Raw genomic sequence first — 27,157 nt, forward strand, 5'->3', positions numbered from 1 at the left:
AAGCGGCACATAAAGGAAGAGGCAAAAATGGCACTTTGCACAACGGTACAAGAAATTCAATCAATTTCCGGCGAAAACGTTCACCAGTCACGCTAGTCAGGAGAATTCTGAACCGTTTGATCGTACGCTGGAAAGTTTTCTCCGTTCTCCGCTGCCCTTTCTGCACATGCACTAGGGGATGCTAAAACGGATGTAAAAGCGAACGGGTCACAACTTCCACCGTATCGGAACGTCGAATCGTATCCGGCACGGGAGCATATTTCCTTTCAAAGCAACACCGTACACAATGGCTGGATAAAGAAAATTATTGTACAGGAGTGACGTTGTGTGGAACTTTCCGCACATCGAAACCTGACCGAATTCCACCAAACAACAAAGTAGACACGTTGAGTGCTTGACAGGCACCTCGCAAGCTTGTCACAACGGTGGCAATCGATGACAGTATTTGTTCGGATGGCATGCTACCCGAGTAACAATGTCGTTTCGATGGTTCGATCAGCAGCAGGTGATACGGTTGTGTTTCATGCTGTAAAATGTTCGATCGCTACAGTGGTCCTTCTGGGAAGACACGCCAGGGGAAACCCTTTTCTGCAGGCACCCTTCACGGTGACACATTGTTTTATTCGATTTTCCGAGTTTGCCCAGATGTGGTCTGCATGGGTTAGATGATGAATTGGCTTCGGTGCGGTGAAAGGTAAACTTTAATTTAAGATGAATAACAGCAGACTTTCAGTTTTGCTGGCAGAGTTTAAGTTTTATTCTAACACATGAAACATATTAAAAATGTTGTGTGAAGCTAACCATATTTAATAGCAAAACGTTTTATTTAAATCATCCTGGTCACGGCACCAAATTGTGCTGGAAGCAAATAACGTATCTTTTTAATAGAAAGCACTCCAACTACATTAACTGTAATCAAACAAACATCTAAATATTCATCTGTCCTACGCCGTATCAATAGCTAAGGTCAAATAGCAAAGCGCTTGCTGTCTTCTCAGCAAATAACGAATCAAACTTCAATCAATCAACCCGAAAGCCATCGCATATTTGCTGCAAATTGATATCCTCCTTCCAGCGTCATATTTCACGTCGCACAAATAGTGAGCCAAATAGCAGTCAAGTCGCAGTAGCCGATTGTTGTTGCAAAGAATCGCTAAGAAGCGCTATTGGCTGTACGAAAAATTGGATTAATGTAATTATTCTCCCTCTTCCGCCTCGCCCAAGAAACCATCCAGCGGGAAACGTAATGCCGTTGCTAGTTTCTTAATTTCTTGCCTTTTGCTTCGTACCACGATTGGAAAGCGATACTTCGTCAACGCCCACCGTTCGTGTGCTGTGTGCCAATAGAAAAAAGGTGCCGTTTACTCATCGATAAATCCATAAACTGGGCATACACACCGACCTGTGGACGAAAAGTAGGCACTGAAAGTAGGCAAATATCGACAGCCTGTTCCGAAAGCTTTAAAGGATCGACCGGAAAAAACAAACATTTGTACGAAGTTAATGATAATATAGTGTGTGTGTGTGTTGATGTAATGGTTTCGTTTTGTTTTGTTTGACCTTTTTCCCCAACCAAACAGGAAGCCGTGTGTGAGTGCGTGTGAGTGCGTGCGTGGTGCGTGTGTGTGAAGTGTGCGGTTGCGGTTGGATAAGGTTTTGGGTGGCAATAGCTTTCGTCGGGCAACAGGCCCACCGGTGTCGTGCAAGTAAGTGCTTATGGTGTGACAGTGTGATTGCTTTTATATTATCTGATCGTTATACAATATACAAAGGCAAGGAAAAAGCTGTGAGTGTACGCGAATGTGATTTATCAGAAGTGTTTTTATGCGTGGTCAGTAATAGAAGTAGCGAAAGAAATACGACCGTGGCGATACGTACGGCTCCTTTCCGGCATGATATAGGGGCTATGGGACGGGCAGCAACCAGTGCTAACATTTCACCAAGGTATTGGTAAGTGTGCTTCCCTTTTCCCGCTCTCGTTGAGACATTTGATGTTTTCTGCTCCTTTTTTTTATCAAATTCGATTTTCTTAAATTTCCCCCCGCTGTCGTACGCTGGAACTATTAGGGTGATTTGGTCTGCAAACCGTCGTAGGCTCCTTCACAGTTGAGCGAGTAATAATTCATGCATAAAACGTTCGCCACCATCTTTTCTGCACGATTGAGCACGAAAAGCGGCGGCAACGGTGAGCTACTACTGCCTACTAAACGATCGATATCGGCTTCCCTTTTGCCGAATCGAACGTTTTATTTTGCTTTGCGAGGTAATTGGAAGTGAGTCGGTACGGATCACGTCTGTGAGGGAGCTTATTTGATGGAGATGAGTGTGTGTGTGTGTGTTGTTTTTCCTTCTCATTCTCTTTATTTTTCACTTTACTTCGCGCGTGAGGCATACGTTCGGAAATCCTGGCAAAAAATCATCTCTTTAACCACCGTGTGATATAAGCGGCACGGTCAATGTTCTCGTTGCGAATGTTTACAGGCACATAAAATCCACCCCACACCCAGTAAAAGGGATAAACCCTAATACCGGATCAATATGGAACGAGGCCTCGAGTGTGCCACAGCCGTACATGTACCGGGCAAACAATATTATCCCTTCCCTTTCGACGTGTCGGATTGGCACTGGATTGACTTGGTTGAACGAACCTGAAGGACCGATTCCGGCAAACATTTGTCACCGTTTGTTCGTTTTGCCTTTGACGCGTACGTCTCATTACCGGTGACGTTTAATCAGACTAATGCGTTTTAGGCTGGAAAAATTGTGTTATTTTCGATGTGGGTTAATCCATGCCGCCACTGGGAAGCCATAAATTTTAACGCCAAGTGACGCATTTTGATTTTTAGTAGGGGACAAGTGTGTGAAGTGCTTGGAGAGATTAAATGGTTAAGAACAATGTGCCCTCGTTGCAGATTACAGCATTTTTTTGTAAGTGGCAGATGTAAGACTCTTACGCAACTGACGTCGATAGCATTACAGTGTGATTGAATAGATGATCAATAATGTAAAACACGTAATCCAATCAAGGTCAGTCTAGCTTTGGAGGACGTGTTTTCACTCAGCACACGTCAAGCAAGCATGAAATGTGCATACCGTGTAACGGAGCTGAATAGGTTTACCCGTCAAGATTTGCCACGTGTTTTCATCCTTTGCCATATCGTCTGACACCTGTCACTGCCACATATGGTGTAGATATTGCCTTGTACTTTCTTTCGATTAAATTTTCTGGGAAAGAATGGTATTACTACATGAAGTAATACTAAGAAAGTCACTCCACGTTGTAGATCGTTTTGTGCAAAAAAGGCTTCTATAGGTTTATCATATAAATGCTCCAACTCGCTATCGGTTTGCACAGAGTATAAATATCGGCCGCAGGCAGGATAAAAGCTAGTCAATAAAGAAGGCAAAGATGAGCGAACGGAATGGTTGGTTCTCGGCCAAGCCCGGTATCGACTTAAATCGGGCCGTTCCCGGAACATGGAACATTTTGCCATTAGACGCAGTGACGGCCGTGCCTTCCACGTCGGAACGGACAAAAATCGATATTATCTTTTGCCGGTTTGGGATCTAATTTTAGCTCGACAGGATTCCACGGACACGGCCAGGAGTTCACACAGGTCTCGCACATTTACATACGTACCGGAGCGGAGAAAGCGTTCGCAAGATCGTTACACCATCACCACCACGGCCGATGTCATCAACTGACATCCACACTGCCTCTGGGCCGTAACAATGGCCAGGTAGCAGGGGACGGCCAGGATAAATAACAAAATGCTACGTATGAATAATGCATGACCCGTGGGCAACCCCCGATGTGCGATGTTTTCTGTGGCAAGGCAGCGCCATTTTGCACCCTCCGTTTGTTCACTCTGCACCGCGTTCAGTTCGCTAGTCGAGCTGCTGTTAGAGTACTCGCGCAGGTATTTATGCCGTGTAATTCATACCTTCCTTCCCGCAAAAGGCATTTATTTTGATTTAAACAGCTATTGGATAGGGTCGCGGCTTAGGGTGGACGTTTGCTCGACGAGGGAGTATAAATGCGTAGTAAACATTGCTCTCAATTAAAAGCTGTTTTTCAGAACCGAATGTAGAAGGCACAGTTGAGCTATCGACCATATTGAAGGTAGTTGAACTGTGTTTGATGGGTATCGTTTCGACTAAGCAATGTATATTTGTTCCGTCGTTTTATCAAATCCATCTTTATTACCATGCTGCAAAATGGTATTTGATTCTTCTAAATGTAGCTTTCATTCGCATATCCCTTTCCATAAGTTTTGGTTTTATTTTGTTGCACTAATGAAATTAACAGAAAAGTCATAATAAGATCAAACAAAGCGCAGAAACAAAACAATCAATTTATCAAACATCAAAGCTTAAAGTTGGGGTGGAACTTTTGTGTTTATGACTATGTTGCAGTATCTGAAACAGTACCAGTATCAGTGTTACAGAATCTGAAACATGTGATATGGGAAACAATAATAAAAGAAAATGTGAACAGATAAAAATTTCTATACAACTTTTTTAGAACCACTTTTGCTGGCTCATTCGGTGTGTAGTAACTTACCTATCACAGCGGATTAAGGTCAACGTTTAATTAACGTTGGTAATTGAATTTTAAATGCCATGTTCAATTGTATTACGGCCAAAAGTAATTTCATTCGTTATTTATCGCAAAAAAAGATCTGAACAGTGAAAAAGCATGTCAAAGTAATTAAAGTACTGGGCGTCTCCATAAGCGTGATAAAGGATGGTACAGTAATTAAAGTACTGGGCGTCTCCATGAGCGTCTCACGACTGACGATTTTTGTCTACAAGCAATGGTTTACAAAATGTACGGCTAGATTATTATTATAAAAAATGAACCTATTCATACGGAATTTTATCTTTTACCACAGAAGAAATCATTAATTAAATAAAAAATGACATTCCTTTAGTCAAACCCATTCATCGCACATTAGTGTATCTGGTTAATTTATAACTGGTAATTTTGTTTGAAACCTATAATTTAAATAGTAACCATAGGAAAAAAACATCCAATATGGTACATACGGGGACATTAAATAAATTACACCACAAAATTGGCTCGCGTGCTAACGTGTTTTTTTTTCTAGTCCGGGGCTTTAGCGGTTGCTCCGGATAACAAATTGCTTTATTGTAAAGCACGCAACGCGTAACATCTGCGAGCACGTTATCGCGTTATATGTATGGTAAAGCTCATGGACTCGGTGAGTGAATGTGAGCGTCGGGATAATCTGATAACTGTGCCATAATAATACATTATCTTTCATTGTTTTCATCTTTAGCACAATGTGAGGCAGGATTAAAGTGTAATGAAGGTATAAAGAGCGGTGGATTTCTTGCATTCGCATACAATGGTGCATAAAGGAGTGGTAAATATATGGTCACCATTTAGTGGCCATGTATTCATTTCAGAAGATTATTATCAGATGTTGATGAATTATTGAGCTCATAACGAATCTTATCAGAAAGCGATGGTCATGTTTTCCGTTTGAAAAATGTGAAAATGATTAATTCTGGCATTTATTGAGATTCAGGAAAAGTTCGATTTGTTTTGTAAATATAATTGTAAAGGGATTTTGCTTGTAAATAATGTAATTAGTTTAATCAGTTTATGAAAAGGTTGAATAATATTTTATTACATCCCTTACATCCCAACATGCACTTTAAATTCCATACCTAAACTATTGACTAAACATTTGACAAATATGACAATCGTATTCCCTGTTCAATCACATTTCATACGAGTCATTGTACGCTTGTAGCTAAAAGTATTCAACCCACAACCAGGTCTCGAGGTATTTGTAAGTGTGCAGGAGGCAAAAATCCTCAGGAAGCCACGAACGGTAAATAGCAATTTCCAGCAGGAAGGCACCTCGGGACATGGCGATAATCGTATGCAAAGAAGAATGAAATATTCATATAAAATATATGCGCGATCGTGGCACATCTCGTCGCCGTCCCGGATTGGCTTCTAATGCACGTGCTACAGGTATAGCATACATTCAGGCGCAAGGAAAACTTCACTTTCTCACTGAGGATTAGGGGACATAGTGGTTTCTAGTAGCTATCTCGCGCTCTCGCGGGAGGTTAAAAATTGAAATTGACGTAACGATCCGATTTTGTTCGCCTAGGACTATCACTGTAATGATGATTGGCTTGTCTTGACGCGCATAAATAATTTGCACTCTGGTAACATTTGGACGAAAAATGAAGTTAATAAAATTAAGCACAATAGGCACAAATTTCCTTTAGCCGATAATTTAATATCCTGCCCATTTGTTTGCCCTGTCTCGCCAGATGCAGTCGTAGTCAACGTGTTGAGACGAAGGAAGAAAAAAGTGTAGTGACAGAGACGGCGGCGGGAAGATGCCGTCACGGAATGCCCTATGGATGTGGATAAAGCTCCTCGGGCTGGCACTGGCGGTGCTGGACCTCGCGTTGGTTACGGCACAATCGAACTCACCGCAAACATGCCCACCGGGTAGCGACATCAGCCCGTGCGTCTGCCAGGTGAAGAAGAACGGGCTGGACATCCTGTGCGAGGCGACCGACGTACAGCACATCACTAAGGCGATGAGTGCGCTGAAGGGCAAGAGCCCGATCATCTTCTACCTGAAGCTGCGCCACAACAACTTACCGAAGCTGCAGGGTTTCGTGTTTCTGGCGCTTGACATTCGGCACCTTACCATCCACAACAGCAGTCTCGCCACCATCGAGGAAACATCGCTGAGCTCGCTGGGTAAGTGCGTTTGTAGTCTTATTCCTTACCAGCGACTGCTTGCCCTTGAGATGAAGGACCCATCCTGTCGGACGTGTTGTCATGTCTGAAAACTAGGCAAACGCAATTTATGCCTCAGTGCTACCCTTGTCAAGATGGCGTGCTTCTCTGCCTAAAAAGGGGGATGAGAAATCACGACATTCCAGTGAATGTTGCCGAAAGGAAGGCTCTTAACATTTTACGACTACCTGACTTCTGGTTTTATATTTCCATCCAACGTTTCGCAATTAAGAGGCAAATTGTGAGTCGGCGAACTTGAATCTACCGACGAAACGAAGCAAGGGAAATGAAATTATTCATCCTTATACAGCAGCGTTGTCGTGTTCGCGTCTGGCTACACCGACATAATAGCGTTATTTCGTCGTAATAAAAATATTACGATTGTTTGAAGCGAAACCTTTTACTGCACCGACAAACCCCACCCAGTGGCTTGTGTTATGCTGCTAATGCTGAAGCGGTGAACAAAGTTTATGAACAATGAATGGAATATTGTAACCGATAAAATCTCTTAATTATTGCGTGCAAATTTGATTACTCACCAAAAAGCATTTCCCTTTTCAATGAATTGATAATGTTCGTCCTATTGTACAATGTTTACCGATGCATACGTTCGTGAAGTTCTTTGTTTTGATTTTTATGAAGAATTTTAATGTTCTAGTTTATCTTCCATGCATACAACGATTCTTTTTCGACGACGTGTGAAAATTTTTCAATCCATATTTAATGTATCATTATTCTGGTTCTCCTTCGACAATAGATTTTCGATTTCCCATGCCATCTATCTTTACATTTATATGCTTATGCTTCACCCTATTTTGAATGGGGTCTGATTAAAATTCCCCAGCGTAACATTCGTCGTAATTTACATGTTAATTAAAACGTGTCCCATCTCAACCACCATCCGTGCAGGACGCGGACTCACCCAGCTCGATGTGTCCCAAAATCAACTGATGAGCGTACCGTCGAGTGCGTTGAAGAATCTCCACTATCTGCTGATTCTGAACCTGAACCACAACCGCATCTCCCAGATCCACAACCGAGCGTTCGAGGGACTCGACACGCTCGAGATTCTCACCATCTACGAAAACAAGCTCACACTCATCGAACCGGACGCGTTCCGTGGATTGGACAAGTAAGCTTTGGAAAGGATTGCTCCACCATCGCTAGACAGTCACTGTGTAATGTTTCCATTCTTCCGGTCGCACTTTTCGCAGAAAGCTGAAGCGGTTGAACCTGGGCGGAAATGATCTTACCGCCGTGCCGCAGAAGGCACTCTCGATGCTGGATAATCTGCGGAAGCTCGAGCTACAGGAGAATCGCATCAAAACAATCAAGGAAGGTGACTTCGAAGGTAAGGAACAGCCACAGCCCCTACAGTAAATCTATCTCCTGGGTGATTAAGGAAACGGGACGTCTGTCGGAATTACTAATGAAATGTCGTGTCCGCTTACGAATGGCCGGCAGGTTTGGAGAATCTGGACTCGTTGATTTTGGCCCACAATCAGCTTACGGAAGTACCGGCAAGGGTATTCTTTCATCTCACGCTGCTCAACTCACTCGAGCTGGAGGGCAACTCCATCTCGTACATCGCGAAGGAAGCGTTCGAAGGATTGGAAGGTAATCGACCGGTACTGGTAATCAGCAATCTTACGACCTGTGGTATCTAACCGGTACCGGTTTTATCCCCAGAAAACCTACAATATCTCCGCCTGGGGGACAATAATCTCCACATCATCCCGAGCGAAGCGCTGCGCCCACTGCACCGCTTGCGACATCTGGACCTGCGCTCGAACAACATCTCCGTTATTAGTGAGGACGCTTTTGTGGGTTTCGGCGATTCGATAACCTTTTTAAATCTTCAGAAGAACGAGTAAGTATTGCGGTTGGGTAGTGGAGAAGAAAGCGCAGCGACAACGAGATAAGCTACCGGGAAGCCTTTCTTTTATCACCAAAACTTACAAACACGCCCACATTGGATGGTTAGCTTCCATAAACTCGAAAAAAGGCTTAATGCAAGGAGTTGCCTTTGAAACCTACGTCTAAAAGTCCTTGAAAACACTTCGACATTAATTAATAGACCGACCGGTATTTGCGGCTATGTTGGCAGCCGACCTCAGGACTCGATATCCGCCCCTTGTCTGCTTATGTTTGTGCTGCTCTTACTTTGTTGCGTTCGCTTCTCGTTATCTTAGCATCAAGGTCCTGCCGGCGCTCGTGTTCGAAAATCTCAACTCCCTCGAGACGCTCAGCATTCAGAACAACAAGCTAACGCGCATACCGGAGGAAGTGATGGAGCCGATCATGGACTCGCTGCGTGTCGTTGATATTATGGGTAAGTGAATATGCACGAATACGATTTCCTATTTTTCCCTGAGCCGGCAGGGCGAAGGTATTACGATAAAATACAACCCTCCCTACGGCTGGGACGCCAATTCGCACTTATCTTCATCTACGTCTAGGATGAAATGACTTTCGCTAGTGCTATAGACCATCACACTTGGGAGGGAAGATAACCGTTTCCGGCAAATGGCAAAGGAATGAGATTGTAGCTAGACGAATCTTTAATTTATGTTCATCCTTAATGTTACGATGGTCAACACACCGAGCAAGGTAGCAATTGTGGAGTAAGGTGGGAGGATAAAATGTGGATGAAGATTAGAATCTAAACGAGGGTTATTAAAGCCCTTCCGCTGAATAGGACTCCATTAGACATAACGAATTTGTTGAAGTCGTAAATGGGTTCTTTTACAACCATTTGAGTTAGCATGAACCTTACTTAAAGTGCACTTTAAAACGCATAATTCAATGAAAGTTACTACCAGTGGTAGATGATAGTTAAAACGAAATTAACAAAATAAATCTCAAGGATTTCAGGGAATTTCGGTGCTCTAACAAATCATACCCTTTTTGGATATCGTTTTTGGGTAACATTTTAAAGTTCTTAATTTGGTGGTGCCCAATAATGGGCAAACCTTTTAAATCATTCAGCTAGTTTAGAATCTTCTTTTATGTCCCTGCACGGAATTTTCCTCATTACGGTGTAAACGCCTGAAGATATGCAATCCGACGTACAGAAAGGATTTTTTCTGAGGTAATGAAAAGTTGTAGCAATTAATTTATCAATTGCAAAAAAAGGAGGAACAAAAAAACCTTTTCTATCGTACGATCGTTGCCATTATCGATTCCGGTCCAAAGTTTAATTTTCTTCCGTCCTTTCAAAAAGACTATAACGAACTCTTTATCTGCTTATCTATAGAGTGAGAAAAAAGACACCTTAACTGATTCAAACACAAAGAAACTCCACGCAAAAAAATACCTGCCCGTGGCGATAACTGACACTATTGGTGTGAAAAGTTTTCCCGCAGTTCCGGCACGAACGAGGTCACTCGTTCGCATGGTTGTTAAGGCAGAAGCTTGATATCGTCCCGCTTCCGGTGACAACTCAATCAACTTCGTCGAGTGAGATAGTAGGTTTTTTGTATCTCTTTTCCTCTTTTTCCGTGAGCTTCTTGTGTTAGCTGACACCGAACGGAACGTGGGCAAAGTTTGGTGAAGTCACGGTCCCATACTGTAACGGCTTCCATGACGACCGGATGCTGAAAACGACCGTTTTCATGCGCGTTGCAAATTGCGTGCTCCTTTTGCTTCGATGTGTAACGTTGCCGGCTTCTGCTCAGGCCCCAGCAGGCAGGCTCATGGTTGCATAAATGAAGATCAATCGGAGGACATTTTATTTCCCTCAAGAGGATTCACCATCCAGATCGGGTCGGGAATGTTGATTCGTATTGGCTTTTGTAGCTCTTAATTCGTTCCCGGGTGTATTTCATTTTGCAGAACGTATAAAAGCCCCACGTGAGAGGCTTGCAATGTTAATGAAAAAATATGTGACGCATGATGGAAGAAACGATCCATTCGTTATTTAGACGTTTGGTTTGGTTTGATGCATGATTCCGGATTTTGTTTCTATCCAATTTTTTGGACGGTTTCGAAATGGCATGAAAACCGCCACCCCAAGTCGGAAAGTTAACCCCAAACCATACGGTGTCGATCGATACGAATTATCGACAGCCACTTAGCACACCATCAACGAAACAGGGAAAGAAAATTGGTTTCCAAGTATTTGATTTTCCTGGGGGAGAAGTTTTAGCCAGGTCAGCTTTTCTCGACGCCTACAGAATAGAAATGAGCTTAGATGTTTAAGCTTAAAGCACGTAAAGCATAATGTGGGGAACAAACGAATACAAATGCAGAAAACAATAAATGGGAGAACAATAAATAAATCGAAGCGTTAAAAGCAGCCCAACCTGGGAAAAATATATATGCAATTTTATCCCCAGGTGTTTATGATCCCTTGATTATTCCCTAGCCAACAATAGAACCTTCCAGTGAAGGGAGTTAAGTTTCAGAGAGGTAGTAAAATATTTCCTTGATTCATGTGCGTGCGTTTTGGCCTGAATGAGACCGGTTTTAGGAAAAAATGTTGGGATAAGAATAGCCGAGGGTTCTAGGGTGACACCTTTAAAATGATTGAGTTAATACATTTGTTTATCCTTATTTGGTTAAAGTTCTGCCATGTGGAGATGGGTTATTATTCGTTAAATTAGGTACTCATTGTTAAAAATAGTAATTTTAGGATAAGTCTCTATGGAGAGTATTGTGATTACTAATAGCTGTTAGGGAACATCCCATTTAATTAAATTACAGTAGAAAAATCACTTGAAAGTTACCTCATTTGAGTACGGCATTAAGCTTTACTCTGACATTCAATCGCTCTGATCGCATTCTATCAGCATTGATAGGATGTAATATTGCTAGCATAAATTACAATCCCACAGAAAACGAGTATCGATTATCGCTGACACTTTCGCCTGCGTTTTTCCTATACTCTCCTTTATTGCAGATAATCCATTGATCTGTTCATGCGAACTCGTCTGGTTTCCGAACCTGCTGCGGGAGCTGAAAAACCGGGACGACGAGATGACCCAGAAGAAGCGCCCGATGTGCACGATGCAGAACGAACACCGGGAGTACTACGTCCAGAACATGCCGCTGGAACGGATGAACTGTGTCGGCAAGAAGTACCACACGTCGTCACTTAGTGGCAACGGTACGCCGGGCAGGGAGCAGCTGCTGCCGGCGCTGGTTGCGCTCGTGACCGGAAGCGCACTGATTGGTTACGGCAGGCTCCGCTAGGCACGTGCGGCGGCGGTGAGTAGGTAGATGGGGAATGCTGGGGAAGTGGGAGGTATGGAAATAAAAACAAAATGGTGCAGACGAGCGCATTTTCTTTCCTAGCACCACTCGGTGAGGAAGAATCTAACGTGTGTAGTAGTGTAGGGTAAGAAACTAGGGCTAGAAAAATATGGGGGAACGAAAGATGGCAAAGATGGCAAACGGTAACGGTACGGTTGGCAAGAATGCACCGCACCAGCGATGGAAACAAATACAAATGTCACTTTGATTTTCCACACTTTGCTTTTCCAATTAAGCGATCAGACAAACACGCACGTCAAAGCATTTTCAAGCAAGATGCTGGAAACGGTACGGGAAAGAAATCCCTTTCGGAGCAGGGCCCGTGTGCCGCTGATTGGCGCAAATCGACCTCTGATCGTTCACCCTACAGGTGCGAACCCGGTTGGTGCACCGCGCAAAACAAAAAATCACATTACCAAAGAGTCTTTCAATGAAGTAAACTATGCAAACGTTTCCGGACTGCGTTCCTTCCTGTCGATCTTATCGGGCTCGTGCAAAGGAACGCTTCCGGAAGATGGGACAATGGTGTTAGCTTCCAGGGCAAATTATTAAAGAAAACAAACAAAATCGCGTGTTACAGTTATTCGCGCAACGCAACCCATTCCGTGTATTGTGTGCGTAACGCGTAGACAAACACACAATTATTATGCTTCGATGGTTTTGATTTGTTCCTTTGCAAAAACAAAAAAACGAGGAACGAAAAATGTTCTAAACGCTGATTTGTGAAGGTTATTTTCTGCTTTAGATTAGGGTTATTGCATGTAGATTATAAGGTGCTTCACGTAACGCACATTCATCTTATTCATCATGTATGCCACATCATCTAATGGTAGGGGGGAAAAGGTTTAGCTTCAAACATGGAAAGCAAGCATAGACAGTAAGGAAACGGTCACTTTATGGCACACTTGACACAGCTCGAGTTCAAAACAAACCCTCCAAGTGTTATCTAACGAAACGTGGACTGTTGTCTAGTGTCAGGTACAATGGGCCACGTTTCGTGCACTGGACGGCCATTATGTGTTGCAGGGTTATTTTTTTGTTCCTTCCGTTTTAACAATGATCCCTTTTTAAGAATGCTTTCGTTTAGTGAAGAACGTAGGATAGGATCCAAAGAAATAAAAACCAGTCAGTTCGAGCAGTTCGAAACGTTCGCACTGAACGAACGAACTGCTCTACTACACTCTGTACACCAGTGCAGCGCAAAGATGAATGTATTTAAACCTATTTACATATAAGAAGGCGTTTTACATCTTCACACCAGCTAAGAATGGCTTCTTCTGTACGTGTTGTTTTGTGTTTTATTGAAGCACCATGCAAAACTATTTACAAAAGCATACCAAAAAAAAAAAACAAACAAGAAGATAATTAAACATTCTGAAAGCAAGCACATAATGGCATTAAAGAAAAACATATCAATGTGTGAATTTAAGCATAAAATTTAAGAATATTTGCATTATACCTATATACACGTATACGCATATAATTGCGCCCCCACAAACAAAAAAAAAACATATCCATGAATATATGTATTGCACCAGCTGTGAAGCTATCAGTAAGAAAGCTAACACAATCCTAACCTTACAAAACTGAAACATATCAGATGATGAATTTAATTGTTGCATTTGAAAAACAGAAAAAAAACTCACACACACACAAACAAACTTCACACTAGATGTCTATATTTAAAAAGAACCATTTAAAAAATGAACAAGATGGATTAAATATTATAAAGCATACAAAAAAAAAACATATCAAAAACCAGTATTCCACAACATAAGAGCATATGAATATGAGCATAAGATACCGGTTAGATAAGGTGAAACAACCCCTGCGTGACATTTTGCGGGGTGAGAAATGAAATGAAACGATACAATCATGTTGTTACATTTTGATACATTATTGTCTATACATCACCGATGGGGGATGTCCCAAATTTTGCAATAACACAAAGGGGTCCTACAAAAACCACCACGGTTTCTTCCCGCTTATTCCCCCTCAATCACACACATATCAAATCGTGCGCGAGTTAGTGTAAGCCTCGTACGTAATACATATCACCCTGCCATGCGACATGGACGACTCTTGAATGTATGAAGGCACCATTTTGTGTGCAACTTGTCAATGCGATAAGGTTCGACCGGTGGAGTAAGGGGTAAGAACGCAGGTCAGACGTATTCCATGATACATAAAGTGCATATCAATCTTTTGACTTTTTCTTTACACCATCCTTTGGTGCGCGTTAAACAATTCCACATGTACCGGTGTAATGGGTTGATAAAATCAACTGATCCGAGCATTATTCATCTTATACGTGTGCCGTTTCAGAAGCAAAATGTTATGATTTTTTGTTTATTTAGAATGCTATAAGATGTATCTTTAATAATCATTCAAGACGATTTAGAAAGTTCATAAAAAACAACACAAATCTCAAATCACACACATATCCAAACATATCATTAGACGATAAGCACCATTTTTCATATTGCATCCCATTTTTCCTATTCTTTCCTTCATTGTTCTATCGCTACAATGGACGAGAGAGAGGTTTAATTTGTAAGTGTAAATCAAAAATGCTACGGTGTGCCCAGCAGAACACGAAAGTCCACATGTACCCTACTATATCTATATATTGCTAGTTGTGTATGTAAGCCCTACGGTGGACCGGATCATCCGGCCACACGATGTTTTCCTTTTCCGATCGATGTCAATTAAGATTTATGATTTAAATTGCGACAAAACAAAAAGCAACATAATGCACACTAGATGCAAGCTTGATGGGATCGCACATCAAAGACGTCTCGATGCACTGTCGATGTCAATTTCACCTAAACTCACACACGAACACTACAGGAAAAAAACACTTCCTTGATGTTGCACAACAATCATAAAGCCGAGTTCTCGTTACTAACGCAAAACAGTTTTCTCGAAATAAGCAAAAAAAAAGAACTGTTTCTATACTGTTGAACAAAAAAAAAACAAAGAGCAGTAAACACTAGCTGTCAAACTTTTGTACAGAAAATGTTACGAAAAATCTTGCACACAACACGCATGCAAATGTAATGTTTCTCTTGGTGTGATGAACCACAGCCACATATTCTGATACGCTAGCTAGTTGCGATGAATTCTTTTTCATGGGAGAATGTTAAGAATGTTGGAACGAGGAAGAAGAGAGGAAATGGAAATATAATACGAACAGTTTTAAGTAAGCGTTATGCTACTCTATCGAAACAATGTTAAGAGATGATCACTATTACAAACAATTTACATTAATATTACATTCTCATGCACTATAGGAAGTATACGCACAGACAGTGTACGAGACACACTTTGGAGCACCTTACTCTTTTTACAAGCATTATTTTTTCCGACTTCAGGACAGGGAGTGAAAGATTCTTTGGATTACTTACTAGTACAGGTACCCTTTGGATATTGTCAAAAGTTTTTGGCAGAAGAAAATCCTTTTGCGTTTCCGTGTTGTCGGTAACTCGTGAAAGGTTTTTTGATGTTTTATTTTACGCTCTCAGTTCATCGCGACTAGTATTGAATAAACCTTGAACCCACGGAAAAGTCAAACACAAGTCGGTTAATAAATTTCTTGTTCATTCGTTCAAATGAATATTTCTAAGCCGTTAAGCTCGATTACGACACGCCAACAATGTACTAAACCATATAAAACACTCAACGGAACGAGCTCGGTGGCGTATCCTTTTTCCAACTCGTCTTCACAACGTTAGATGTATCTTGTTGTGAGTAAGTGTGTGCATGTTGCAAATGTATGTGTGTCTGTGTGCATGTTTAAAACCCATCATTTTCCCGTCCCACGTGCTAGTGGAAGAATAAACAAAAAGGAACGATCGTACTTTACCTCGTTCTGAAGGTGCAAGGCTACGAGCTATTGATCTGAACTTAAGTGTAGTTTCAATCACTCTCTATATCGGTGTTCTTGTTGCTCGCAACGCGGTGGCAGCTAATGTGAAACGGAACGGTACGAGAATAGTGCACAGGAACATGTATTAAACCGAAATATCAACACAAAACCCAAGATCATTATCATCGTAATTGTATACACCCAAACAGCAAATGGAATAACTCAAGCATGACTCTCAACACTGTGTCAATATGTGAAGCGAATCGGGAGGGACGTACTTTCCCAATTTGAAGCGCAACATTGGCGTGCGAATATTATAACGGAGAAGAGTTCCAATTTACACAAAAATACATTGAACACAACCCCATATATAGTACATAGTACTACAGGCAAAGAAGCAAACTACTGTTACTCTAATTGTTCGTTTGTTTAAGATACGAAAAAGCTTGTTGTTATTGAACCAATTTTCACAAGTTCTCAAGAAATTACAAGGTTATAAAGAGCAGAAGAGAAAAACATGATAAGTAAGAAAAAACACAGTAAAACTCATCAAGATAAAAGAACGAACAAACCATCAAAAATGCATCCGATAGTCTGCATGATAGCACGATCCAAAGAACCACACAGAGAAAATAGAATTGAAATGATGAACAAAAAAAAACAAATACAACCAATACAAGTAGCGAGAAACAAACCTGTAACGTAATCGCGTAGCACTAGAGAAGAAAACAAAGCATGAAATGTAACAAAAAAAACCCAAAAACAAAACAAACCATCGGCAATCTGTGAGCTAGTATAGTAGACAACTGAAACCCCATAGCAAACAGCAATAGCAACTAGTGAAAACGTAGGTTCCGCCGCTAGAGCACCCATCCGGAGTGGACCTGTTCGGAGGTGCACCCAGGACAAGGCAGGTGGTCGAAAATGGAGTTATATTTGTATTTGCAGGAAATAAAGTGCATGGCTGTAGTAAGCAGACCTACCATCATGTAGCACTTTGGTGAAAACTGGCGAGGTGAGGTTAGGAGCGATGCAATTGCGTAGCTAATATCGATGCAAATGAATGCATACAATATGCATCAGGTGGAAGTGATGAGATGTGCAACTGTAGCTTCAAGAGAGGTATTGAAATCGGTGCATAATATGTGAACGGAAATAGAGATAAGATATAGAAGCAGTGAGAACGAGAGAGAGAGAGAGAGAGAGAGAGAGAGAGAGAGAGAGAGAGGGAGAAATGGAATGATGAGCCATAAATGCGATGCTGAATAATAAAGAAATTTTCCCCGATTTGATTCGGCAAGCCAATTTGGTACGTTTTTGTGTTGTGTTTGTGTTGGGCCAATTTTCATGACGCCATTTTGGGGTTGGAAGGTAAGCAAATAATGTTTAATGCTGCTTTCATACTCGGAATTGCATTTCATGTTTCAACACTTCAGACAAATCGTCTATCAAATGCGTAAGTATTGACCAGAATGTATGCAATTGAGGTGCAATTTTAATCGTTTTTAGTCGTGAAAACTCAGCAAAAAAACAAGATTGTTTCGTTAACCGTAAGGGGTTAACATGATTTTATTTCTCACATGTCTTTATCTCGGAATGATTGCTTTTACAAGGCTTTATGATATTATTGTTAGCAGCACGATGAATCTTCACTTACACAAAATCAATTGACTGAAACTTTGCGCTTTTCTGAACGGCAAATATCTGTGTGTAATTCAAGAGCACATCGTTGCGAACAGTTTCCTTAAGTTCCGGGCACCGTTTGCCGTATTCCAGTACAGCCTCCTGTCCGAAGTTGGTGGTTTTCGCTTATTCGTTTGGACCTGTGAAAACAATTAGCATAACAACAGGCGTGTTGAAAAGGGTTTCATTCCGCCCAAGCAACTTGGGCGATCTCCCCCCAGAGGCGGATGACTCCGTCATGGTGGCGGATTGGTTGCGTTGATAGTGACCCCGAGGGTGCATCTGCCAGTGTGTGTCATTTCCGCGCCTAGTGCAACGTGGCCGTGCCTTTGGGTTGCAGTCGTCGTGCCATTTGCTGTGCAGCCACGTGAAAAGAGACGTGAAATAAAGCGAACTGAAACGTTTGCCAAAGTAGCGAGAACAATAACCCGTACTGCTAAGAGACAAAACAAAGGACAGGACACAGCACAGGACACGGCAACAAGTCACAGACAACGGACAAAACATATCCGACGTTTAGACACGTCGGCACGAGAACGTTTGCAACATGGAAATGACACTTCCGACCCGTTGTAGCATATGGGCAAAGAAAAAGACAGAGAAACTAGGAACGTTTGTGAGGTGCAGGTGGTTGGGCCCAGAGCAACATCAACACGCTTTTCAGTCCGTATCCGCATCGGACCCGGTACTGTAATTACCCTTCCTTTTTCCTTTTTCCCAGCCACGGTTATGCACCGTCGGTATCCGTGCCCACTCACAAACCCTCACTCTCTCTTATTCACCTGTCATAACCGTCATGAATTCTGGAACGAGATGAAAAATGGGTTTGTTAGTGACGGTGCTTTCCCGCAATGGTGCTCATCGCCGGTTGCATCATTAGCCGCTGTTACCTTCAAAGTCAACCGTGCCCGACCCATCGGCATCAATCTCATCCACGATGTCATCCAGCTCGTTCTCGGGTACCGCACCGTCCAGCTCTCGGAGGATCGCCTTGAACGAGTTCACCGGAATGAAACCCGACCCTGTTAGAGAGCGTTTGGGGTTAATTAGCATTGCTGGATATCACTGTAGCTGCACAAATTACACCCACCATCCTTATCGTACAGCATGAACACTTCGCGAAGTTCGGCCCGCAATACATCGTAGTCTTCCTCCGGCTCTACGTAATTCGATGCCAGTTCGATAAACTCCTCGAACTCGATCTGTCCCGATTCATCCTCATCGTAGTCCTCCATTACCTCTTTCAGCTCTTCCTCGGACAACGCGTATCCCAGCAGGTCCATGATCGTACCGATCACTTCCAGCGAGATGCTGCCCTTCTTCTCAATATCGAACGCATCGAAGGCATCCTTCAGGACTGTTCCGAGTATAAAACCAAAGCTTCACAATACCGGAGACTTTCAATCAATGCGTCCTTGATCTTACTTTTCATTTGATCCTTGCTCAATTCTGCTTTCTCCATTTTGTCTTAGTTGACCGTGAGTTCGAAACGAAAAACAAATAAACGTTAAGCTTCCTTGACCACTATCACAGCACTGACCGTGACCGTGCTGTGTTGGGCGTCCTTTTTAAAAAAGAATATCACACCCGTTTCGGCAGGCTATTACAATCGTTTGCAGACGTAATGCTTATGGGTTGCGATTGCGCTGCTCTATTTCGAATGCACCTGCGGCAGCATCAGCTGCATCTCAATAAACAGTATTGATCGTTTCGATGACACACGCTTCATGATATTGTGACGTCAGGCGTGATCGAACGAACCAAACCGATACAAACACAAGGAAGGCGAATCGCGATTCGTTGGCTGAGGAATGCGAGTTACATACTTTCACTCGACCTCGCGGGCAAGGGTGGCGATTGTATGGCGATCGAGACTTCATCACAGAGATCAGCCATTTGGTTAGTGTTATGCATTAGTGTGTCGAAAATGATCAACTGCCAAATATGGTTTATACACATGTGCTAAAGATGCTGTGTATTTAAAAATATCTCAAATGATTTTCTTTCAATAATAAATTTGAGCAAGTAATACCGATACATAATTTAAAATTGTTCTTTTTTACCCTTTTATTGTGTTTCTATCGTAATGATAGATAAATACATTTTCCGATAAGGATACCCTGAGAACGAGGACGATAAGGGGAATACATATCATGTGTCAGATGTTATTCACTGTAGCATTTAATAGTGTAATGTGTGGTGTGTCTGTAGTTACTATGTTGGATGTTATTTGTTATACGTTTCTGATTGTGTGTAGAGTATGCTTTTTGTAATATATTGACGTCCCCATGCCTGAGAAGATACGATACTGGTGGGTTCATATCGTATTACATTTATTCACCAGTCATCACTTCCATAAATTCTGCGGAAAAATGACACAAAAGAGACAATATTATCTACCAACATGTCGCACCCATCGCATCGTGATCATTTACCTTCAAAATCAACCGTTCCCGAACCGTCCGCATCAATTTCATCGATGATATCATCCAACTCATTCTCCGGCACGGCACCATCCAACTCCTGGAGAATTTTTTTGAATACGTCGATCGGAATGAAACCCGTTCCTACGAGCAAAACACAACATGTTAACCATACATGTCAATTCGCAGAAGCTGCAGCAGCACAACATGTCCCTTACCATTCTTGTCGTACATCATAAACACTTCACGGAGTTCGGCTCGCAACACATCGTAATCCTCTTCTGGTTCCACAAAGTTGGACGCTAGTTCCAGAAACTCGTCGAACTCAATCTGGCCCGATTCGTCCACATCGTACTCCTCCATCACCTCCGTCAGCTCTTCCTCCGACAGAGTTTGCCCGAGCAGCTCCAGAATGGTACCAACCACCTCCACCGAGATGCTACCCTTCTTCTCGATGTCGAACGCCTCGAAGGATTCCTTCAGGACTAGGAGTTCATTGTTTTTGGTTAATTAATCCTTCAAATCCTTCGATGAAACGTTTCTAGACGATAAGGAAAACTTACTTTTCATTTGATCCTTGCTTAACTCCGACTTATTCATGTTGATGCGATGAAGGAGACGATCAGTAATCCAAAACAATAACAAAACTCACACACGTTCTCGTGAAATGGTCAAGGTAAGACTAACCGTGACTGACACGGACGGTGGTCCTTTTTGTAAGCGGTTGTTCCATCGGCTGTACCGATTACAATTGTTTGCGAATTGAATGGTTGTTGGCTGCGGGTTTGTGTCTCTATTTTGAGGCAATATTGTCGGTGATCGACAATGTATACACAAATTGATCAATTCAATTCGACGGTACAATTCACAGTGTGCTTGACTGTGGTTAGTTGTCATTTCAGTTAAATGTTTAATATCTGAAACTGTGAATAGTCTTAAAATTTAATGAACTATTTATGCATAAAAAGTTGAAATGCTATGATTGTCCAGTGTAACAATAATTACGTAAACTGTAAAATAAATATGATTTAAAATACCCAAAATCAATATTACGCATAAATTAAAGCTGTTAATTTTCGGAGATTTTCTGTTAACATACTTTTTAATTATAATATAACTTAAGTAAACTTTCCAAAAACCGTAAAAAACCGCCAGTTTATGTTACAGATTTGAAAATAATTAAACGCCTGTGGTTATGCAATACGGTGTATGCAATTTCAAATTCAGGCGTTACAGGGTTCTTCGAATCGGCTAATGTAGTGCGATAAACTTTATTTCCGAATGAATAACTTGCGATCGAAAATTACAACCTTTTCTCACCATCTGTATTCCGCGGAAAGGTTTCTGATGATGATGGCATATCTAATTAAACAAATTCCATCCAAAACCATTCCATTTGCAGCCATTCGACCAATCGCTTATCTATCGTTGCATAAGTAAACCTGCCGTTCGTCCACGTTCTATGATAACTCTTATTTACACTAGGGAAATCATCGTATCAGTTTCGATATCAAGCGCAATTGTGTGTGAAATGCGTTACAAACAATCGCCAATGGCTAGACTCCCACTATCTAACGCGTCACAACACCCGGAAAATGGAAACGAACCCGTTTTCTGACACCCAGCTACCTGCTGCATCCACACTGATCGATGGTGAAAAGCTATTTGCTTGCCTGATTGCAATGCATGCTCCTCAATTTGATTAGATGATTATATCCTTCCACGTTTTTCGCCACTACCCTACCGTTCGTCTGTTCAATGCCGCGGCAGTCCGTACCAAATGGTGTGACACCGATAACGGCGCACTAATGAGTGTCGAGGACGAGTGTGCCACAGCCAGTTTCAGTGATAATTTGGCACCCGGATGTGCTGCTTCGAGTATGGTAAAATTGGCTGGAAAAACGGTGCAGTGATAATAAAGAAAATCTTTCAACATAATTAAGTGCATCAGTGCAGCATGAAGGGTAGAGTGAAAATTACCAACTCCAACCGATCACAGAGTCGGACGAGCAAAAGGTTTGCTAAACAGAACTTCGATTTTATCTGCATTTCGATGATCGAATGGTTGATGTTGATTTGTGCCTTTTAGCAGCTGTCCACCAACGCTCGATTGGAACCGGAATCGGAATGGTTGTCTGGCAGTGCTATTTTGTGTTATTTGCTTTTCCATCCTAATGTGTCTCGTACTGGCCGACATCTTTACGAAGGCGGATGAAAAGTAAGTGTATGTGAGAAAAACTGTTTTGAGAAGAGCGTTGGTAAAGCTTTACAATGTAACGTATATACCTACAGGGATTCGACTAAACCCCCAGATCCCCCAAAACCAAAACCTGGAAAAGTGTATCCCCTTTTGGTAGTGGATGCTATCGAAGATGCTGCAAAGTGTAAAATCGTTGAATGTTTTATAGAATGTTCGGATGTGGATGTAGCAAATATATCCATGGAAGTACAAGAATTAGTCCAGGTGAGCTCAAGATTCGTGAAGGAACTAAAAGAAAGTTAATTATTGCGATGCTTCCATACAATAGGAAAGCTCTTGTCCTTCTTTTGGTTTGAGCATGCTGGCACTGAAGACTTCCGATGACGTCCTGAGAAGAAATTGGTTACAGCTGGATGTGGACCTTGAGATTTCTTCGTTAATGTTGATTAACTCCAACATTGCCACGATAGAGCCGGAATCGTTCGATGTCGGTTCGATGTTTGGCATGACCGTGCTCACACTACAATCGCTCAAGCTTGATCATCTCCCAACGGGAATTTTTCTGGGCCTGCAGAGCTTGAAGGAGCTGAACCTGCTCAATCTACCACTGCGCCGAATCGACCCGTACGTGCTGAGCCCAATGAAGTACTCGCTGACGCGTCTCATCATCGAAAGCAGCCTGGATTCGACGAGTCCCAAAAATTTGACCGGATCCGCAACGCTTCCACGGCTGGAGATACTTTCACTGGAGTACAACCTTTTCGATGACACGCTCCGGCCAGGCACTTTCGCTAATCTGCCTTCACTGACGAGCCTGTACCTGCGCAGTTCACACATTACGTGGCTCGATGTCGGAGTGTTTCATGACATATGCAGCACGGTGAAGCAGATCCATCTGATTGGCAATAAGCTGACCGTTATCAAACCGGGAACGTTTGACTGTTTGCAGGGAACGGAGGTGAAGATATATTTGAAAGATAATCCCTGGGAGTGTGACTGTTCGCTGCAGTACCTGCAAGAATTGCTGCTAACCTCTAATCTTGTGCTGGATCAACCCGTGTGTGAAGGTCCTACGGAGCTTAAGGGTATGCTGGTTCAAAACGTTGATCTCTGTCCAACGCCAAACACGTCTATTGTACCATCTGGTGAAATAACGACCACCGTAGAGCCTTCGAGTACCTTCAATCCAACAGAACCACCGATGCAAACAACTGATTCTAGCAGCATGACTACAGTTACACAGTCCACCTCGACAGAGGTTACAACGGAGATGGGAACAAGTGGCACGGACGATGCCACCTCTTCGATTTATAGTACTACAACGGAGCTACAAACTTCCGATGATGATTCCACATCAACAGACACAACTGACTACACTTGGGACACGTCATCCACAACGTTTTCAACTACAGACTCAACGACTGACACCAGTGTCGGAACTACAGCAGAACCTACCACTACAGAACTCACCACACCGGAAACAACTTCTACAACGTGGGACACTACGCCAACGGTTACGGATCCAACGACTACTCCATCGCCGACGGATACTACCACAGAATTAACAACAATAAGTACCACAGAAGAAAGTACTACATCGGAGAGCACTCAGAGTAGTGAAGAAACCACCAGTACATCCGACACTACCAGTACGGCAACGACTACCGTCCCAATTCCAACAGTACATCCCAATTTCGTACAACTCCAGTGCGAGAGTACTGCCAACCCAATATCTGCGGACATCGTCGCCGAAAAGCCGACAAAACATCGCCCGGTGAGATCAGTCGATGGTAGCACGATTGGTCTAACCGTGGCTACCCGTACGAAACTGTTCACCGTCTCCGAAGCACAGGAGGGCGTCGTGGAACTACTGTTTGACAAAACGACGTACGGTGCGGTGCTCTGGTTTCACGATACCTCCACACTGGCGTCCGTGTTTTCCACCAATGTCGAAAGCAGTGCCCACTGCCAGACGCTCAGCAGTCAGAAGCTTCGCATCGTCAACCTGGTACCGGACAAGAACTACATCTTCTGTGCGTTCAGCCTGCACGAGGTAATGGTATCGCCGTTCAACTGTTTGCCCTACCGACTACTGCCACTATACGGGCAGCGTGCATGGCTGGTAGAGGATCAGAAGATCATGATGATAAGTATCATTATCTCGTCGATCTTGGTGGCCCTACTAACAGGCGTGCTGGTGACGTACTGTTTCTTCAAAAGCATGTCCCTGTACCAATCGAACCGTGAGTATGCGTGGATATTGCGCAGTCCCCAGAGTGGGGAGTTTGTTTTGAAGGGGGATTGTAATGTTTTCAGGAATTTGGCTACTCTTGAAGGGTTTTCTTTCGTTACAGATTCCAAAACCTCGGTACTGCCGGTGGAGAATAACACCGTGAAAAACACGTACATGTCTCCGATGCCACCGAAGAAGCCATTAACGCCAGAAAGGTATGGTGTTCGGATCCAAACCCTTTTCAAGAAACCGATGTACCCTTATAATATTATGAATGTCTTGCCCGGTGGAACTTTTCGTTTGACCTCCTTAATGGGTTAAGTTTCCCGGCAGAGAAGCGGAACGGAAACAGTTCGCAAATGAAGCTTCTGGGTATTGTCCAATTAGGCGCAATTTAATTTTAGACTTTCATGATACTTCTTCCAACCAATGTTCCGCTAAACTATTCTTACTATTTCTTCCGCATCCTGTTGCCGTTGCCCCGGGTTTGCCATCCGATCTGCTCCACTCAGACCAAATATCAAGCGAAGCGTGTCAGATACCAGCATCGAGAGTGGCCGCAGCTACGTGTCCGCCGTTGTACCCTCGAACCAGTTCCAGTACATATCCTGGAAGATGGAGAACCGCTCGCGACCATCCTTGGAATTCTACCCGAACGAGCCCCCACCGCCACCACTTCCGCCCCATCCCAGCAAACGTTTGAAGAAGCAAAAGTCCGAGATCAAAATAAACTTTCCCTTGCAGCAGCAGCAGCAGCAGCAAGGTATCTACGACGAACCGGCTGGGACGAGCTACATGGGACGCACCGCCGGTACGCTGCATCAGTCACTGCGTAGCAATCGACACCGGGCGTCCTACGGAGGAGCGATCCACTGATGGTGATGGGCCATCGTACGCAACCACCACCTACCGAACAATGTCCGCACGTGTGTTTGTGTGACTGTACGGACTTTATGTGCACCATGAATAAATGATTAGAGTACGACAGACAGCTCGTCTGGGTTGGCAGAGCTGGTTGAATAGTTTGGATGCAGAAATAGTTTCCCGTAGGCAGATTGCCAAAACTTTCCCCCGAAACTGCATTAGTGAAGTTAAACGGTGGATTGGTCGAGGAAGTTAAGCATGAGAATGGATTTGCGTTTGGATGATGGCCATTCCCCTTACTCATCTGCCAGATCTGGGTGTTGATTTTAGCAGGTTTCAATCGAATTTTCCCTCCCGAGCGTGTGTGTGTGTGAGTGTATGTCTTCGTTTACCAGATCAGCCACGCGTTTATAGTGGTTTATGACAAAACCTCCTCTTGTTCAAAGATTCCTAACCATCGTACAACCATCGTGTACAGAGCGCCTAGCAACGGTAACTGTGCAGTGAGTGAGAGGGAATGTTTTCCCGCTTACCTTGGTCCTTGGGAAAATGTGGCCCACTCACCCAGCCCCAGTTTTCGGCTTGGCATCACGTTTTTAACCGGTTATAATGCTTTCTACAGCATCCATGCCGGCAGGTCAAACAAAAGGTTTCGCGCTGAACCGGCTGCGAGGGGAACGGCGGGACTGGTCGGTTTCGCATATTTATAGACCCAGCGACCGGCCTCGGGTCTGGCCGGTTACCGGATGGAACGTGTGTCTGTTCGGGTTTGTCAAGAGGAAGGAAGGAACATTCTTTGCTTTTGTACCTCTAGTGATGACAGATAGACGCGTTGGCGTTAGTCAATGATGGGCCAGCGGAAACCATTAACAAAAAAGAAAAAAAACGGATTCGTTCTTGAAAATCGTTCTACAGCATAGCTGTTGACTGACGCTTTGCTTTGCAGGTTATGGGACAATTGTGGGTGATTTTTTTATTTCTGCAGCAAAAATAAATTACGCTCGCAAGCTCGAGAATGTTAATGAATGACGACTGTAATAGGAAAGCGTTTAGTGAGCACAAAGGAAAATCGTTTATACAAAAGCGGTGGGGGAGTGTATTTAAAATTGTAAAATTGTTTCATGAGAATAATGAAAGAGAAAATATTCTAAATATTCGCTCTTATGTTCCTGTATCACAGACACAATGCACACTGAAACTCCCAAATCAAATCATTGCTGCTCCCAATAGTGCACGCACACCAAATGTGCAACAAGTGATGCATTTTAATTGGTCGGTTATGACGTGGAATTCGGCGTACGCATCGGACCCTTTGGACTCGTAACCACTTCCGATAGCAGCAGTGAATGCAATTAAATGAATACACACTCCACCTTTGTTCACAAGCACGTACGGCTGGAATTCATTATGCGAACGGACTGAGCATAATAGAGCGAATCATAATTTCATCAAACACCAACAATTAACCGTTTGCGAGCAGTATACGCCGGGTAGCATTGAATTGGATTGAGTTTTTATGCACAATAAACATTTTTATTGTCTATTGATAATTGAAGAGAGTGTAATTGAATCAGTCGATTGATTATTTTTGCTAAATTAGTATCCGGTGTAGTTAATTGTAAATAATAATCAAAGTGACCATTGCCAGTCACTTAAAATTCTGTTTTTAATTATTCTTCGCGTGGAAAAATGGAATGGAAATTCATTGATTCGGTAAATCGATAAATTTTTAATTATTTTTTTCGTGTAAACTATCTTTTAGACAGTTGATTAACAAAACCATAACAATGTTTGTTCCAATGTCCTTCCCATAATTACCATCTTGTGCAACATG

General features: G+C 42.8%; 4 protein-coding genes across 4 annotated transcripts; 2 read left to right on the forward strand and 2 right to left on the reverse strand.

Annotated features, from left to right (window-relative positions):
• The first annotated feature begins 6,365 nt into the window (after positions 1-6,365).
• Positions 6,366-16,653, forward strand: LOC128300463 (slit homolog 2 protein). The gene is made up of 7 exons (XM_053036526.1): positions 6,366-6,760; positions 7,709-7,931; positions 8,014-8,150; positions 8,264-8,416; positions 8,489-8,669; positions 8,992-9,131; positions 11,700-16,653. Exons 1-7 carry the CDS (start codon positions 6,388-6,390, stop codon positions 11,990-11,992), a joined length of 1,500 nt encoding a protein of 499 aa, XP_052892486.1. The 5' UTR covers positions 6,366-6,387; the 3' UTR covers positions 11,993-16,653.
• An 809-nt stretch (positions 16,654-17,462) lies between these two features.
• On the reverse strand, positions 17,463-19,140 carry LOC128303971 (troponin C, isoallergen Bla g 6.0101-like). Its single transcript, XM_053041080.1, has 5 exons — positions 19,029-19,140; positions 18,694-18,960; positions 18,494-18,625; positions 18,386-18,406; positions 17,463-17,743 (listed from the first exon to the last, which is right to left on the reverse strand). The coding sequence occupies exons 1-5, from the start codon at positions 19,063-19,065 to the stop codon at positions 17,730-17,732; spliced, it is 471 nt and encodes a 156-aa protein (XP_052897040.1). The 5' UTR covers positions 19,066-19,140; the 3' UTR covers positions 17,463-17,729.
• A 796-nt stretch (positions 19,141-19,936) lies between these two features.
• LOC128304634 (troponin C, isoallergen Bla g 6.0101-like) lies at positions 19,937-20,668 on the reverse strand. Its single transcript, XM_053041840.1, has 4 exons — positions 20,590-20,668; positions 20,245-20,511; positions 20,039-20,170; positions 19,937-19,965 (listed from the first exon to the last, which is right to left on the reverse strand). The coding sequence occupies exons 1-4, from the start codon at positions 20,624-20,626 to the stop codon at positions 19,937-19,939; spliced, it is 465 nt and encodes a 154-aa protein (XP_052897800.1). The 5' UTR covers positions 20,627-20,668.
• Positions 20,669-21,981: 1,313 nt separating this feature from the next.
• On the forward strand, positions 21,982-25,335 carry LOC128304742 (uncharacterized). The gene is made up of 6 exons (XM_053041958.1): positions 21,982-22,042; positions 22,116-22,244; positions 22,319-22,490; positions 22,555-24,469; positions 24,581-24,674; positions 24,972-25,335. The coding sequence occupies exons 1-6, from the start codon at positions 21,984-21,986 to the stop codon at positions 25,333-25,335; spliced, it is 2,733 nt and encodes a 910-aa protein (XP_052897918.1). The 5' UTR covers positions 21,982-21,983.
• Positions 25,336-27,157: the final 1,822 nt, after the last annotated feature.

The sequence above is a fragment of the Anopheles moucheti genome, chromosome 3 (assembly GCF_943734755.1).
Source record: "Anopheles moucheti chromosome 3, idAnoMoucSN_F20_07, whole genome shotgun sequence".
Lineage (NCBI taxonomy): Eukaryota > Metazoa > Arthropoda > Insecta > Diptera > Culicidae > Anopheles > Anopheles moucheti.

Coding starts and splice junctions, on each gene's coding strand:
- LOC128304634 (XM_053041840.1), bottom strand. CDS start 20,626: ATGAATAAGTCGGAGTTAAGCAAGGATCAAATGAAAA. Junction 20,171..20,244: donor TATGATGTACGACAAGAATG/GTAAGGGACATG, acceptor TTTTGCTCGTAG/GAACGGGTTTCATTCCGATC. Junction 19,966..20,038: donor GGGAACGGTTGATTTTGAAG/GTAAATGATCAC, acceptor ATTTTTCCGCAG/AATTTATGGAAGTGATGACT.
- LOC128300463 (XM_053036526.1), top strand. CDS start 6,388: ATGCCGTCACGGAATGCCCTATGGATGTGGATAAAGCTCCTCGGGCTG. Junction 8,417..8,488: donor AGCGTTCGAAGGATTGGAAG/GTAATCGACCGG, acceptor TTTTATCCCCAG/AAAACCTACAATATCTCCGC. Junction 8,670..8,991: donor TTAAATCTTCAGAAGAACGA/GTAAGTATTGCG, acceptor TCGTTATCTTAG/CATCAAGGTCCTGCCGGCGC.
- LOC128304742 (XM_053041958.1), top strand. CDS start 21,984: ATGAAGGGTAGAGTGAAAATTACCAACTCCAACCGATCACAGAGTCGG. Junction 22,043..22,115: donor CAGAGTCGGACGAGCAAAAG/GTTTGCTAAACA, acceptor TGTGCCTTTTAG/CAGCTGTCCACCAACGCTCG. Junction 24,675..24,971: donor AAGCCATTAACGCCAGAAAG/GTATGGTGTTCG, acceptor TGCTCCACTCAG/ACCAAATATCAAGCGAAGCG.
- LOC128303971 (XM_053041080.1), bottom strand. CDS start 19,065: ATGGAGAAAGCAGAATTGAGCAAGGATCAAATGAAAA. Junction 18,961..19,028: donor GAGCAAGGATCAAATGAAAA/GTAAGATCAAGG, acceptor TACTCGGAACAG/TCCTGAAGGATGCCTTCGAT. Junction 18,626..18,693: donor CATGCTGTACGATAAGGATG/GTGGGTGTAATT, acceptor GCTCTCTAACAG/GGTCGGGTTTCATTCCGGTG.